This window comes from Solanum stenotomum, chromosome 5, assembly GCF_019186545.1.
Source record: "Solanum stenotomum isolate F172 chromosome 5, ASM1918654v1, whole genome shotgun sequence".
In the NCBI taxonomy this organism is placed as follows: Eukaryota; Viridiplantae; Streptophyta; class Magnoliopsida; order Solanales; family Solanaceae; genus Solanum; species Solanum stenotomum.
The window spans coordinates 32,611,190-32,628,830 of NC_064286.1; the positions used below are offsets into that span (position 1 = coordinate 32,611,190).

General features: G+C 36.9%; 2 protein-coding genes across 2 annotated transcripts; both read right to left on the reverse strand.

The window, feature by feature from the left end:
* Positions 1–422: 422 nt before the first annotated feature.
* LOC125863866 (uncharacterized) lies at positions 423–2,676 on the reverse strand. The gene is made up of 4 exons (XM_049543841.1): positions 1,778–2,676; positions 1,421–1,708; positions 1,224–1,323; positions 423–1,133 (listed from the first exon to the last, which is right to left on the reverse strand). Exons 1-4 carry the CDS (start codon positions 2,674–2,676, stop codon positions 423–425), a joined length of 1,998 nt encoding a protein of 665 aa, XP_049399798.1.
* Positions 2,677–2,688: 12 nt separating this feature from the next.
* LOC125863867 (uncharacterized) lies at positions 2,689–3,918 on the reverse strand. The gene has a single exon (XM_049543842.1). The coding sequence runs from the start codon at positions 3,916–3,918 to the stop codon at positions 2,689–2,691; it is 1,230 nt and encodes a 409-aa protein (XP_049399799.1).
* Positions 3,919–17,641: the final 13,723 nt, after the last annotated feature.

Below are 17,641 nucleotides of genomic sequence, written 5' to 3' on the forward strand. Positions count from 1 at the left end.
AAAAAAAAAAGAGATGAAGATTAAGATGCAGGTGAGGTAGGGTACAATGGGGGTATTCAAAGAAGGAGAAAGGACGAGATAAGGGGGTTCAAAATAAGTGAAAAGGTGGGGGGGGGGTGGTTTGAAGAAGAAGAAAAAGGGGATTGGGGGTGGATGGGTTTGGAGAAGATGAATGTAGGGGTGGGCGGGTGGATGATTTTTTTTTCTTTTTTAATTATATAATACATATATTAGTGGGACCAATTTTTTAATAAAAAAGAAAGATGCGCTTAACTATTTTCGTTATGCCACGTCAGCATTAAGGGGGGTATTTATTCACTTTAAATGAGATTAGGGGGGTATATAAACACCCGTGTAGTTGAAGTATTAAAATAAGTTTTCGTGCCAAGTTCAGGGGGGTTTTTATGTATTTTCCCTAAAAATTAAGATGTATCATCATCTTCATCAAATGCTTCATTACATTCCAAAGTTTGTGGGTCGATCTCTATTCCTGGTACTCCATGTCTAACCCATTCAATATCGTCTTCACTTTCAAATGTAGTATCATCCAATTGTTGCTCAGGCCACAATTCCATATGGCCTTCCTTATGCTCAATTGATGGTGTATCTTCACCTAAATCATAAAATCCTCTTGGCTTAAATTTAACAACAATTTGCCACTCATTTTCCATTGGATGATCGACATAAAAAACTTGTTGAGCTTGAGAAGCAAAGATGAAAGGTTCATTTGATAAATGTTGTTTTGTGTAGAGTAGATGATTAAAATTCACAAGAGTAAATCCATAATCATCTTTCTCAATAAGCCCTTTATTGTTGTTCACCCATTTACAGGTAAATAATACAAACTTGAACTTCTTGGTGTAATACAACTCAATTATGTCTGTGAGGATCCCATAAAAAGAAACACCTGCCAATATGGGATTTTTATCTCTTGCACTCGCATAACTTTGAGTGGTAGCTTTTACCATTATACCACTATTTTGAGTTTTTCTCTTGGCATCACGAGATTTTGTCAAGTATCTAACTCCATTACATATATATCCCATCATCCTTTTTGCTTGCTTTGATGGGCCAACAGCTAAATGTTGAATATCTTGAGGTATTTGTTCACCAGCCAAATGCATCTTCTCAACCTACCATTTAAAAGTATAGTTAAAATTTAATTTTTTCATTATAGCTATAGTAATGCATATATGTTGATAGTTTAGTTTGTTCATAGTTACATGATTTCTAAACCATATTTGAAATCTTTCATTGTGAATTCGATCCACATCATGTCTTGATAGACGAGGATTTCCCTTCTTGATTTCTTTTATATGTTCTCTGCAACAGTAAAATACATTTATACTTAATAGAAGCACTTGTCGATTCTGTTACTTAATAATTAATTACTAAGCATGACCAATGATTTAATACTTACTCACGATATGGAGTTGTGGAGGCAGAATTAAATAAAACATGTCTGTGTGCTTGAGCATGTGTAATGTCATCAAGAATAAATCCTTTCTCTTTACTTGATCGACGACCCTCCAAATCCATTGTTTCATTAGACAATGTATTATTTCTTAATGGTCGATTAGACTTTGTCTCCACATCATCTAAGTATCTTGAGCAGAATGTCATGATCTCTTGTATCCATTGTCCCTCTGCAATGCAACCTTCTGGATGACTTCTACTTCTTACAAAGTTTTTAAGACTAAGCAAGAACCTAAAGCAGAATATTAAAAGAATTTCAATACAATTCTTTATAATCAAAATAAAAATTATAAAATGATACCTTTCAATTGCCCACATTGAACGATATTGGGATGGTCCACCCAACATTGCTTCTTCAGCTAAATGGATGACTAGATGCTCCATGATGTCAAAAAAAGATGGAGGAAATATTCTCTCCAAATGACAAAGAGTTATTGCAACTCGATCTTGGAGCTTTTCTAATTCACCTATCTTCATAACTGTTGAAGAAATGCCCCTAAAAAAATTGCTTAACTCAATTAATGGCTTAAGAACATTAACTGGCACAAGATTCCTCAAGGCTATAGGAAGGAGTTGTTGCATTAAAACATGACAGTCATGAATCTTCAATCCATGCATAATGCGTTGTTTAAGATCAACACAGTTTGATATATTTGAAGAATAACCATCTAGAACTTTCACATCTCTTAAAACTTGTAAGAGCATGTCTTTTTGTTTGTTACTCAATGTGAAACATGCAGGTGGTAGATTATATTTCCCGTTAGCTTTTTTCTTAGGATGCAAAGCTTTTCGGATCCTCATCTCTTGTAAATCCAAACGAGACTTCAAATTGTCTTTTCCTTTGCCATCAACATTCAATAATGTCCAGAATATGTTGTCAAAAACGTTCTTCTCAATATGCATTGTGTCAAGATTATGACGCATCATATTGTCTTTCCAGTATTCCAATTCAAAAAATATGCTCCTTTTGTTCCATATATTTTCCAACACATTACCAACATCATCAACATCCCCCCATTTCCTTTTACGAGATTTGGCCAATGGATCTTTTCCAAATTTATTTCTAATATTCTTCATTTGCTTAAGAATCTCAATTCCTGACACTCGTTTAGGTGCTACCTCCAATTCTGCAAGGCCATCAAACGTAACTTTATCTTTCCGAAACTTGTGACCATGAGGTAACCATCGTCTATGAGACATAAAACAATACTTCTATCCATTTTTCAATCTTCTAAACTTAGTCTTGGTAAGACAACAAGGACAAGCATATCTTGTTTTCACGCCATATCCTGATAAGTTACCTAGTGTAGGAAAATCACTGATTGTCCAAAGTAATGATGCACGCATTTGAAACATGTGATTATTTGATGCATCATAAGTGGAAACACCAATCCATAATTCTTTTAACTCATCAACTAAGGGTCGTAGATAGACATCAATGTCATTACCTGGAGCACGAGGGCCATCAATAATCATTGATAATATCATATATGGTTGTTTCATGCACAACCATGGTGGCAAGTTATAAGGAATCAAGATGACCGGCCATGTGCTATGTGAGATAGACATAGACTTGAATGGACTAAAGCCATCTGAAGCCAGTCCAAGTCTAACATTCCGAGGATCTTGAGCGAAATCAACATGTGTTTCATCGAAATTCCTCCAAGCAATACTGTCAGCAGGATGTCGCATTACCCCATCTTTAGTGCGACCTTCTGCATGCCATCTCATTTCGGTAGATGTTTTAGTCGACATAAATAGTCTTTGAAGTCGTGGTATCAATGGAAAATATCTAAACACTTTTGCTGGAATTTTTGAACTATTGTCGATTGATTCACCTTTAAATTGTTTGTATCTTGGAGCTTTACAAATCTTACAATTTATTTGATCTTCTGTATCATTCCAATAAATCATACAATCATTTGGACATGCATGTATTTTTTTGTACTCAAGCCCTAAATCTTTAATAATTTTTTTTGAATCATTAAAGGACTTGGGTAATGTTTCACCTTCAGGAAGCACATCTTTTAACAACTCTAGCAACATGGAAAATGAATTGTTACTCCACCCATTGAGACACTTCAAATGTAAAAGACGAACAAGAAATGAAAGTAGAGAATACTTGCTACCCGAGTATAACTCACGTTCAACTTCTTTCAATAGTTTAAAAAATTCTCCAGTCTTCTTGTCAAACCCCCTATTATGTTGATTTGAACTACCCAATCCATCAGTCCCACTAGTGTCCATATCAACAAAGCTAGATGTAGGAGGAATTCCAAATGCTTCATGTAACATGTCTTGCATTTCATCACCTGTATCTAACTGATCCACACATATTGGTGAAGATGATTTCTCACCATGAAAAATCCAACTAGTGTAACTAGTTAGAAATCCATCAACCACAATATGTTCAACAATCAAATCTTTTCGAACAAATTTCATATTACGACACTTTCGACATGGACATAAAATTTCAGAGGCATTAGGCCTATCTAATGATGCAAAATGAAGAAAATTGGTTGCTCCATTCTCATATAAAGGATCAAGCCTATTCTTTATATTTATCCAACTCTTATCCATTAAGAGTATAACATATACATATAGGAAACAACAATCAATTAAAAAAAATAGACATTCAAAATCAACTAACAATATTAATAAAATAAATAAACGAAAGCGACCCTAATTATAAGCAGTAATCATAATACAATGATCATGATGGAGTGAATTTTTATGAAGAGTGCTTCTGTCTCTATTTATTTTTCATATATTTGCTCAAAATTGTAGAAAAATTATCTCAAGTTGGTCATTTGAAAATCATTTGTAGTTTTATATCACTGATTAGTTCATATAAAGTGGTCTTCTAAAAATAAGCTAACCAACCACCTAGTAGGACTATGGTAACCATTCATGATTTATTAAAGGAGGGTCTATCGCTGATAATATTATTTTGATTCAAGAGATGGTCCAAAATATGAAACCACAATATGAAAGGTACAAATCCTGGTAACAATGAGATATTAAAATTTAACACAACCAAAGCTTAAGATAGATGTTAAGTGGGAATACTTCTAGGCAAAAAAACACTAACTCTTACCGCTGGTGGTAAATCTGTTATGCTCAATTTTGTTCTGACCTCTATCCCTCTTCATATTTTCTCTGTGATGTACCTATTGAAGGCACCTTTAAACAAATTGATAGTCTCATGGCTATCTCTTTTTGGGGTGAAGCTGATGGGAGGAAGAAACGCCATTGGATAGCATGGGATGATCTATGTTACCCCTATGTACTCCGAGGGGGGAATTTGAATGAGGGAGATCCAAAGTTTTTGTGACTCATTTTCAGTGAAGAACTTGAAGAAAAAGAACATTGAAAACACATTAAAATTGAAGCTTAAGAGCACAAGTTAAAATCCAAATGGCTATAGAATCCACTAAAGCACATATATGTACATACTCATATGTCAAAATCTACCAAAATTGAAAGAAATATACAAACCACAAAAATGACTAGATACTACAGAAAGGAAAAAAGCACAAAATTTGAAGAAAAATAACACTGAAAACACATTAAGAACTGAAGCATAAGATCAGCACAAGTTAAAATCCAAATGACAATAGAATCCACTAAAGCACAGACCTGTTTTTTACTGATTCAGAAGTTAAGATATACCAAAACTGAAAGAAATATACAAACCCCACAAATCATTAGATATTATAGAAAGGAAAAAAGCACAAGATTTGAAAAGAAAAAGAACAATGAAAAAACCTTAAAACTGAAGGTAAAGATCTTCCTGCTAGCACCTTGCTTCTTTTTCTCTTAATCTTCAAACTGTAAATCAATGGTGAAGTTTCAATAAATCAATGGTAAAACTTCAAAAAATAGATAGAATGTAGGAAGGCGATGTGTGTGATGATTACTTAATCTGTTAACACCATATAAGAAGTACTTCAAGAACACTAAATCTAGTTCTAAGGTACAAATTTCTGCAACAATCTTCAAGTTATTGTAATTAATTCTATATCTTCAACTATCAATTAGTAAGACCTAAATTAGAGAATAAACTTGCCTCAAGCGCTGCCAAAAAGAAACCAAAAGAACTAAAACCCTAAGAACTTTGAAGCATAAAAGGAACTAAAAGGAGGGAAGCCAAAAATCTTACCGCCAATTTATTTTTCCTTGTATATGTTGTACTCCATATTTTTTCGCTACAAATCTGCGATAAACCATAATTTCCATAGTTGTTTAGTCGACCCAATCAACTTGAACAAAGATTAAACTTGATTTGAAGGAAGGACTCAACCAATTTGCACAAAGATCTCATGGGCTAGGGTTTCAACAAAGGGTTGGTGTTCTTTCTAAATGGAAGGGTGGCTTTTAGAAAAAAAACAAATTAGCGTTTTTTTATTAAAAGGGAGGTTTTTTTTAATGTTTGCTATATCTAATGTAGCCTTCACATTCTAATAAATTTATTTAATTTTTTATTTTATTTATTACTATAACCTTTCACAAGACTTGTTATTTTAATATAATGAGAAAAAAGTCTAATATACCCTTCATTCTAAAAGTGTTTCATAATATATATATATATATATATATCCCCTCACATATACCCTTTTCTTCTAACGGATTCATTAAAAAAGTAATCCATGTATGAGTATGTTTTATCCTTCTCATACATTTTTTACAACTTTTTTAATTCAACGGCTATGAATTTATTATTTTGATGTTCAAATTTTTATTCTTTTAGCTTATTTTCTTATATAATTTATAACATATGTCCTATATTTTCTTCACATATATAAAAATCAAATTACAATAAAGCAGCAAAAAATATATTTTTAATTTTATTTTATTTTATTTTCATTCACACTTCTTTCTTTTATTTCTCTTATTTTACACCAAATAATGAAAGAAAAATGAAATAAGAATAAGAAACTCAAACAATAACAATCAAAGAAGTCAAAAAAATAATTTGTGTGTGAAAAAATCAAATACATAAGTTTTTTAAATATTAAAAATCAAAAAAAGTAATTTTAAAATTAATTTTATCACTTTTGTAATAATAGGGGTATATGTGAGCCACTTTTGTAATAGTAAAGGGTACATGTGAGCTAGTTGCTTTTAAAACGAGGGGCATATCAACTCAAATTGACAAAGTTCAGAGGTATATATATTGGGTCCTCTTTTTCCTTATACATAATATAATAATATACACAGTAGCCTTACAATACCTACTATCAAGGCCAAAATATTTAATTTGGCCTGAATCACTTACCTCGTTAAGAATCCCTCTAATTATAATTATAAGGGTGAAAGATATAAATCCTTAGTCACCAAACGTACGTATAGAGAAACCTCTCGAATAATGTTAAGCATGTCTTTTAAAAAATAACAAAAATTCACCCCTATATATAGGGATAATCTATCCCAAATAGAATAGGATTCAAATTATAGTTTTATGGAAATCATAACTATGAAACTTTTAAATTAGAAAACTTTTGAAATAAGAAACTTTTAAACTATGAATCTTTTTAAATAATGAAATTTTAAACTAGGAAACTTTGGCTTTGTACGTTCAAAGCTTTAACATGGACTTCATGTGACACGAACCAATTTTATTTCTTTAATATATTTGACTTTGCCTTATTTTGGACACTTCTTCTGTAATAAACATTTTCTTTATTTTTTATTGAAATCTGTCAATATTTATGGAGGCAAACCATCGATCGTGGGAAAATTATTTTGCTTTCCTCCTAACTATAAAAAATATTATTAAGTTGTTTTAACAATTATATAAGTTATTTTTTAAATCTATTCAATTAGGGTGTAGGATTTAAATGATTTTTCCTTCAAACTTTGTGAATTATTCAAATTGGTCCTTGAACTTTATGAATGGTCAAAATTTCTCCTTTATATATATGTTGTTGTACATACATTAACCCATAAGGGAAATTGAGTCATTTTGATAATAAGGAAAGTAAAAATGAGACTTTTTAATTACAAGGTAAATTTGTGATTAATTGTGTAGTTCAGGGGTGAATTCATATTTTTGTCGTATAAAGAAAGACAAATAACTTTAAAAAGATTCATATTTCAAACAATAAATGTAAATGACGGTAATTAACGATTAATAGTATGACATGTGAAACATTTGTAATAATGTAGACCTTTGTTGGCAAATAGCAATATTTTAACGACATTGTTTTCCAAATACCATTAAAAATAATGACACTTACCAACAAATGTCTTATTATATTGGACATTTGTATAAAATGTCATTCTTTTAACAACATTATCACAAAATGTCACAAAAAGAAACGACATTTGTTGCGAAATGTCATTATTTTAACAACATTTTTTGAAAATGTTGCTAAAAGTAAAGACATTTGTTGCAAAATGTCATAATATATTCGACATTTGATGTCAAATGTCACAAAAGAGTGACGATTCTGACCAAATGTCATTATTTTAATGACATTTTGCATCAAATGTCATTGTTTTTGTGATATTTGTTCATAAATGTCAATAAATTCTTTATTTTTCAACATTTATTTCAAATGTCACCAAATAAATGTCGTCATATCTCTTCTTTCTTGTAGTGAGGAAAGAAGATAGGCCCGCAACCTCCTCAATCGCGACTATGAGATCACTCCAGAAATGAGGCAGCAGATTGTGCCTAACATTGGAGACCAGCATTGACCTTGTTTCTTTTTAGGATTTTTATTTCCCCATGTTATCCCTAGCCCTTTAGTTTATTTCTAGTTTTGCTTTAGTATGATGTAATAAATTGAAATTATTCAATATATAAAGATCATTTTATTCCTCTAACTCTAAACTCCATTTGACAAATAAGGCTTTAATTAATCATTATGCATCACTTATATGGCGTCTTAGGCCTACCTCTGGCTCAACGAGGTCCCTTGCATCTAGGGCGTTTATTTCAAACAATGTGCTATTATTAATATTATTTGCTCTAATCCCTAACACTGTTTTTTGTTGATTCCATTGTTTTTTCCATCCCTAAGGTTGATCTGCTCTTCATTCTGGCACATACACGATCAAAAGGGACCCCCCTTCTCCTCTTCCTCAAAGAACAGACAAGGGTAAAATGGTTGACAACAACAGCAGCAACGAAAGAGTAGAAACTTCTGAGGGAGGGCAACTTCCAAGTGACCTCGTCCTTAGACTCGAGCGCAAGATTTTAGATTTGGAAGAAGAAGTAGCGCATATGCGCGATTTGGCCAAGTTATCTATTTCTCTTAGAACCCAATTTGGTGAAAATATAGACAATCCTCCTCACTCTAACCAAACAACCATGCCAAACAATCCCCCAACCAATGTACCCCGACCTGAACCCACTCATCCAAATATCTTCCCACCACTTCATGCCCAAAATCCCCAAATCCCATTTTACCACTACCACCAACAAACTAAACCAACTATTCCAGAACCAGTTCCAAATGCAAATCCTTCATATACTCCCGGAAATAACAACCTCAACCCCATCTATGTGGAAACTGCTCCCTTGACCCATAACTACCATGAATCAGAGTCCTCCCAAAAAGACATTCTGATAAGAACCCTGACCGATAGATTAGATAACTTGGCCAACAGGGTGCAACATGTGGAAGGAAGCAAGAGACTGGAAGGACTAAGCTACGAGGATTTATGTATACATCCCGACGTAGAACTGCCTGAAGGATACAAGCTTCCAAAGTTTGAACTGTTTAATGGCATTGGAGATCCCAAAGCCCACCTACGAATGTACTGTGACAAGCTTGTAGGGGTGGGGAGAGATGAGAGGATACTCATGAAGTTGTTTATGAGGAGTCTCACCGGAGAGGCTCTATCCTGGTATATTGAACAAGACCCTCAGAAATGGTATGAGTGGGTAGACATGGCAACAGACTTCATGAACAAGTTTGGATTTAATGTAGAAAATGCACCTGATTGGTTCTACATCCAAAACCTGAAGAAAAAGCCCAGTGAATCTTTCAGGGATTACGCGATAAGATGGAGGTCTGAGGCGGCTAGGGCCAGACCTCCCATGGAAGAATCTCAGATGAAAGACTATTTCATCCGTGCTCAAGAACCACAATATTATGATAGGATGATGCTTATAGCTGAGAAATGTTTCACTGAAATTATCAAATTAGGCGAAAGAATCGAAGAAGGCATAAAAAATGGGACTATCATCAATCTGGAGGCCCTGCAAGCCACCAATAAAGCTCTGCAATCCGGAGGAATGACAGAAAATCGGAAGAAAACAGGCTCATTCATGATGGCTCAGGGAACCAGAACTCCTTATAAGTACCAATCAACAACCCCACCTCCATCTCCATATCCTTCATCTCCGTATCCCCAAACTCCATATCATTCAGCTCCACCATCTATATCTCCCAACCCCATGCCAGTATATTACCAAAATGCTCCTCCTCAATATCAACAAGCTTCATATCCTGTCTATAATGCCCAGCCATCATACTTCCAAACCCCACCACCTACTCAAACACCAAACTATCGAAACAGACCACCATATGAAAGAAGACCTGCGAAGAACTATACCCTTCTAGCCGAGCCCATAGCCCAGCTTTATGAGAGACTGAAAGAGGCTGGCTATGTCACCCCAGTTCCTGCATTGCCTGTGGATGTCCGCGCAAAATGGTATGACCCTAACAAGGTTTGTACCTACCATTAAGGGATGAAAGGTCACACTACTGAAGTTTGCAGAGCCCTAAAAGATAAAGTTCAAATGTTGATTAATACTAAGGCCATATAACTCAAAGATCCAGCACCAAATGTTGCAAATAACCCTCTGCCTAACCATTAGGTCAACATGGTAGAAGCCGAGGATACCTCGGATTGGGAGAAATCCATTTGGGTCCTTGAGCCAGAAGAAGCAATGACTGCTACCGCCCAGACTCCAATGGTAGTGCAAAGGCGTGCTCCGTTTGAGGTTGAGGTCGCCATGCCCAACCCTCCATTCACTATTTATAGGGTGCCTTCCCCTGTCCAGTATGATACCCATGTTGTTCCTTGGGACTACAGAAAGGGAAGAACAAAAGTGGAAGAAGCAGACACCACAGCAGGAGTTACAAGATCGGGAAGAATTTACACTTCTGAAAATTTGGTGCAGGGAAGCTCCAGCAAATCCAAGGCACCAACTGTAGAACTTGAAAATCAAGGAATTTGGAAGAAGGTGCAAGCAAAAGAGTACTCTATTGTTGAGTAATTGAGTAAAACCCAGTCTCAAATATCCATCCTATCATTGCTGCAATCTTCCGAAACTCATCGGAATGCTCTATTGAAGGTCCTGGGTGAAGCCTATGTCCCATATAGCATCACTCAAAGAGAGGTAGCCCAAATGGTCGGGCAGGTTTTTGAGGCATACCGAATATCTTTCCATGAAGATGAGCTGCCAATTGAAGGAACAACCCATAATAAGGCTTTGTACTTTTCAGCTCAATATCAGGACAAGATAGTCACCAAAGCCTTGGTTGATTCAGGTTCGGGTTTGAATATCTGCCCTTTGAGCACGTTGACAAGGCTAGGCGTGGATAGTGCAAAGATTCAAACCTGGAAGATGAATGTGAGAGCTTTTGATGGCTCTCAGAGGGGTACTATTGGAGAAATAACCTTGGACATGCTCATTGGTCCTGCTACTTTCCCAATAGCTTTCCAGGTCTTGGACATTCTATCTTCATATAACCTCTTATTGGGTCGTCCTTGGATTCATATGGCTAGAGCAGTTCCCTCGACTCTTCATCAATGCTTGAAGTTTGAATGGGATCATGAAGAGGTTGTAGTCCATGGGGAAAAGGGACATCCTGTATATGCGATAGAAGGAAGGGGTCATCTAGACGGTGAGATGTACCATACAGTTGAGCTTGTTGACAACATTGAAGTGCAACTGTGGTTCAGTCAGAAGATCATAGATATGATGGCCTGGTTTGGTTTCGAGCTCGGGAAAGGTTTGGGAGCTAATTTGCAAGGAATAGTTGAACCTATACAACCTGTTCGTCATTCAACCACTTTTGGCCTGGGATATGAATATACTACTAAGGAGTGGCTTGATTAGCAACCACCTAGAGATGGGTACTACTATCCATTGAAGAAACCGATACCACCGTTGCACCAATCATTCCGATCAGCAGGTTTCATGGGATGTATCATTGGTGATCTTTTGGAAGAGATAAAGGGTTTATCTCTGACCAAGGAGGAAGGAAAGGGTTGCAATGTCGTGATCAACGAGGAGGAGAAAGGGGACCCTTGAAGAAGCAATGAAGCAGGGATCAGCATCAGCATTTGGACCTCAACTCCATCCAGACCTCGTCGGGCATCTGGGTAGCTGTGGAAGAAATTTTTCTATCAAATTTTAAAGTTTTCAATAAACAATTTTAAATTTTTAGTTCTATGTTATTGTTTTCAAATACTAGTTTTATGAAGCTCTTGAGTTTTAATCAATAAAGTTATTTCCCATCTATTTAATATCTTATATTTATTTGTGCGTTATTCTTTCTTCTAGCAAAATCTATTATAAAAATGTTGAATCTGAGACTATGGCATATAATGAGACTACACAGCTTAACATTAATGACTTAGAGAAAGTCGAAGAAAGTGAGGTCCCTGAAGAGTTAATCAGAAAGGTTGAGGAATTCGAGGAAAAACCCAACCCGAATCTAGTGGAAACAGAGTTGGTAAATCTGGGAAATTCAGAAGTGGTACAAGAGACCTGAGTAAACATTCATATGATGGAAGAGGACAAGAAAGAGTATACAGAGTGTCTCATTGAGAATAAGGATATCTTTGTCTGGTCCTATGCAGACATGACAGGGTTAAGCACTTCAATCGTAGCTCATCGATTGCCTACTGATCCAGCATGTCCTCTTGTGAAGCAGAGCTGAGAAAATACAAGCCTGAGTTGAGTTTGAAAATCAAGGAAGAAGTATCGAAACAATTAGATGCTGGAATCCTTCAAGTGATGGAGTACCCGACCTGGCTTGCAAACGTCATTCCAGTGCCAAAGAAAGACGGAAAGGTTAGAGCCTATGTGGACTATCGGGATCTCAGCAAAGCTAGTCCCAAAGGTAATTTTCCATTGCCCAACATACACATCTTGATTGATAATTGTGCTAAGCATGAAACACAATCATTCGTGGATTGCTTTGCTAGATATCATCAAATTGAGATGCACAAGGACGACGCTGAGAAAACTGCTTTCATCACACCGTGGGGTGTCTACAATTACAAGGTAATGCCTTTTGGGTTAAAGAATGTTGGTGCCACATACATAAGGGTGATGACTACTCTATTTCACGACATGATCCATAAGGAAATTGAAGTTTATGTGGATGACGTCATCACCAAATCAAAGAACGGTTCAAATCATCTGGATGATCTACGAAAATTCTTTGCCAGATTACTCAAGTATAATTTGAAGTTGAATCCTGCAAAGTGTGTATTTGGGGTTCCTGCTGGAAAGCTTCTGGGTTTCATTGTCAGCCGTCGGGGTATAGAACTAGATCCATCAAAAATCAAATTCATTCGTGATATACCTCCACCGAAGAGTAAGAAAGAGGTAATGAGTTTCTTAGGTCGACTAAATTACATCAGTCGTTTCATAGCCCAGTCTACTGTCATTTGTGAGCCTATCTTTAAGATGTTGAAGAAGGATGCTGAGGTGAAATGGACAGACGAATGTCAACAAGCGTTTGACAAAATCAAAGATTACTTGTCCAATCCACCTGTGTTGGTTCCACCGGAATCTGGTAGGCCACTGTTGTTATACATATCAGTGTTGGATAATGCTTTCAGCTGCATTTTGGGGCAACATGATGAGACCGGAAAGAAGGAGCAGGCGATATATTACATGAGTAAGAAGTTTACATCATATGAGACTCAATATTCTCTATTAGAGCATACTTGTTGTGCTTTAACTTGGGTCGCCCAGAAGCTGCGACACTATCTCTCCTCGCATACTACTTATCTGATTTCAAGGATGGACCCTCTGAAGTATATCTTTCAAAAGCCCATGCCTACAGGTAAACTGGATAAATGGCAGATATTACTGAGCGAGTTTGACATAGTGTATGTTACGCAGAAGGCAGTGAAGGCACAGGCATTAGCAGATCATATGGTAGAGAACCCCGTAAATGATGATTATAGACCGTTGAAGACTTACTTCCCAAACGAAGAAGTAGCTTTTGTCGGGGAAGACATTTCTGAAGAATATGATGGTTGGAGGATGTTCTTTGATGGAGCTAAGAACTTGAGCGGATCCGGCATCGGAGCTGTTTTGATCTCACCAACTGAGCAACATTATCCGGTATCCGCCAAACTCAGGTTCCTTTGCTCGAATAATATGGCTGAATATGAAGCTTGCATATTGGGGCTCCGACGCGCTATCGACTTGGATATCCAGGAAATGTTGATAATAGGGGATTCAGACCTATTGATCCATCAGGTCTGAGGCGAATGGGCTATGAAGAATCGTAAGTTATTACCGTACTTGGAGTGCGTGCATAGGCTATGCAAAAGGTTCATCAAAGCAGAATTCAAACATGTACCAAGGATCCAGAATGAATTCGCAGACGCCTTAGCCACTTTGTCCTCCATGATTCAACATCCTGATCATAACTACATTGATCCTATTCACATCCACATATACGAGCAACCAGCATACTGTTTTCATGTTGAGGAAGAGCCTGATGGAAAGCCCTGGTACGTTGACATTCAAGGATATTTGAAGAACGGTGAGTATACAGAGGATGCAACAAGTGTACAAAAGCGTACAATTCAGAGGTTAGCGAATCAATTCTTTCTAAATGGAGAAATCCTTTATAGAAGGATTCCCGATTTGAGGTTGCTAAGGTGCGTCGAAGCTGGAGAAGCCAACAGGTTGATTGAAGAGATACATGCAGGAATATGTGGTCCCCACATGAATGGTTTTACATTGGCTAAGAAGATCTTAAGATCGGGATATTTCTGGCTAATTATGGAGACAGACTGTATCTGTTATGTTCAAAAATGTCACCAATGTCAGACTCATGCAGATATGATCAGAGTTCCTCCCAACGAACTTCATGTTACTAGTTCACCTTGGCCATTTGCAGCTTGGGGCATGGACATCATTGGTCCAATCGAGCCAGCGGCATCCAATGGACATAGATTCATTCTAGTTGCAATTGACTACTTCACCAAATGGGTTGAAGCCACCTCTCACAAATCAGTGACAAAGAAGGTTGTGGATGATTTTGTCAAAAATAATATTATCTGTAGGTTCGGGATTCCTGAGTCAATCATCACTGATAATGGAACCAACCTAAATAGTGACTTGATGAGATCATTGTGTGAGAAGTTCAAGATCAATGACCGAAATTCTATAGCATATAGACCACAGATGAATGGAGTTGTTGAGGCTGCAAACAAGAACATCAAAAGGCTATTGCGCAATATGATCGACAATCATAGACACTGGCATGAAAAGTTACCATTCGCATTGTTGGGATATCGTACCACCATTAGAACTTCTACTGGAGCTACGCCTTATTTTCTGGTTTATGGTAATGAAGCTGTGATACCTGCTGAAGTAGAGATACTGTCTCTAAGAATTATTCAGGAAGCAGAGTTGAGTGATGCTAAATAGATACAAGTTCGGGCGGAGAATCTGGCATTAATAGATGGAAGAAGAATTAACACCATTTGTCATGGTCAACTCTATCAAAATAGAATGGCCAGAGCTTTCAACAAGAAGGTTAGACCCAGACACTTCTCACCTGGGCAACTGGTTTTGAAGCGGATTTTCCCAAATCAAGATGAAGCAAAGGGTAAATTCTCACCAAACTGGCAAAGTCCCTACATAGTCTCTCGGGTATTGACAGGAGGAGCCCTCATACTTGCATAAATGGATGGAGAAGTTTGGCCCAAACCTATCAACTCAGATGTTGTTAAGAGATATTACATCTAAATTTGTTCATGCTCTTTTACTTTGTATTTGGAACTACGTTAGACCTGATTCCCGTTTAAGAGGGGATACGTAGGCGCTCCTATGGAGTTCGGTCTTATCATAATAAAAATTTCATTTTCCCCTTTGACTGTGTAACTGGGGCAGAATTTTTTAGAGGGTCTCAAAAATTCCATCAAAAGGACATCTTCTTGCAAATCACGATACTGGGGCAAAATTTTTGAGAGGAACTCAAAAATTCCATCAAAAGCAGTTCTTCTCACAAATCAGTAACTGGGGCAGAAATTTTTGAGAAGGTCTCAAAAATTCCTTCAAACGAGCTTTTTTCTGTACACATCAAGACTGCGGCAAAATTTTGAGAGGGTCTCAAAAATTCACATCAATTAAGCTACAATCTTCAACAAAGATCAGATAACAGATTTGATACTGAGTCAGATGTTGTAAAGTCTCAAACTGAGCCATGGTCAAAGATTCAACATTACTTTTTACAATTTAATATTTTCAAAAACTCCCTCTCCTTCTATTTTACATTTTTTTTCTTCAAAGCAAATGCCCGGAAAGGTCTGGATGGCAAGCCAAAGGGAGCACATCGGTCAGAGCAGATCAACCTCCCCCATTTTTAAACTCACAATTTTTCTTTGAATACAGGAAAGACAGGGACAGATACAAAATATAACTTCAACATCACCTGACCGCTATTAAGCTCGACAAATCGCCAATAAACGGCGCCCTATCCTTCTGACATGAATGAAGGACCAAGTTATTTTGAGCCCGACAAATCGCTAATTATTGGTACATCTTTCCAAGCCCGACAAATCAGCATTCAACTGCACTCACTCCTTACAATAGGACGAAGGGTCAAAGCTATAATATTCTGAATTCGTCAACAAATGACACTCAATCCTTTCAATAAGACGAAGGTCTATACCTCAAATCAGCTATTGCATGTGCCCGAGAATCGCATTATGCCCGAGATTGCATTGTGCTCGAGATCTGCATGTGCCCGAGAATTGCATCATCTGCATGTGCCCAAAGATTGCATTGCGCCCGATACTGCATGTGCCTGAGAATTACATCATTGCATTGTGCCCGGTATTGTATGTACCCGAGAATTACATCATTGCATGTGCCCGAGAATTGTATTGTACCCGATATTGCATGTGCCCGGAGATTGCATTGTGCCCGATATTGCATGTGCCCGAGATTGCATTATGCCCGAGATTGCATTGTGCCCGAGATCTGCATGTGCCCGAGAATTACATCATCTGCATGTGCTCGAGATTGCATTGTACCCGAGATTGCATTGAGCCCGAGGTTGCATTGTGTCCGATATTGCATGTGCTCGAGAATTGCATATGTCTGAATAAACTCCAAACAAGCTACAAGTATCAACAGATGCCCGAATTACAGATACGCTTTCTTTACTCATTGCTCATATTCCTAAGGCGTCATGGTCTAAAGGCATCATTTTTCATGGCCTACGAACATCATATCATGGCCTAAGGATTTACTTTCTGCTTATCATGATCCAAAGGTGTCATAGTCTAAAGGCATCATTTTTTCATGGCCCGCAGACAACATTTTCATGACTTGAGGATATAATTTTGGCGTATCATGGCCCTAGACATCATAGCCTAAGACATCATTTTCATAGTCTTATGGCAAACATCATTGTCGATATGAGAAATTGCATCATGTTTACCTTTATCGTTTGTTTGATATATTTGCTCTAATAGTATTACAAGCTACAGATTTGCAGAGACTGACATTTTGCAGGCGAGATCAATCTCCATCTCGGCTACAATTATCGTGCTTACGTCTATCGCAAAAAGACCATATCAATTTCTTTGTTACTCATATCACTGTTTTTCATTTAACCCTTGGCTACTCATATTACCGCTCCTCATTGGATTCTGCACTCTTAAACTGGCACCGTTTCGTCATGCTCTTCTCGCTACTCTAATTTATCCATTCAAGCCAAAATTACCCTCGTTCGTATACCGTAACGCTCTTTCAAATCTTAGGAGTTTCGTCTGCACCTAAGTCTAGAACTACACACGACCTGATTCTCGTATAACCAGAGATATGTAGGCGGCTTAATACCAAAGTCTCGGTCGTACCCTCTTTCAACTCTATGTCATTTCAATTGATCCCATTGACATCTCTCGTCGGTCGGACAAAATCAGCTACTAAGTCAAC

Bases quoted from the DNA above. Each gene is read 5' to 3' on its own strand.
- LOC125863866 (XM_049543841.1), bottom strand. From the start codon at position 2,676: ATGTCTCATAGACGATGGTTACCTCATGGTCACAAGTTTCGGAAAGAT. The intron at 1,709-1,777 runs GTATCATTTTAT...ATTCTGCTTTAG, and splicing joins TCAATGTGGGCAATTGAAAG to GTTCTTGCTTAGTCTTAAAA. The intron at 1,324-1,420 runs GTAAGTATTAAA...TTACTGTTGCAG, and splicing joins TCCACAACTCCATATCGTGA to AGAACATATAAAAGAAATCA.
- LOC125863867 (XM_049543842.1), bottom strand. From the start codon at position 3,918: ATGAAATTTGTTCGAAAAGATTTGATTGTTGAACATATTGTGGTTGAT.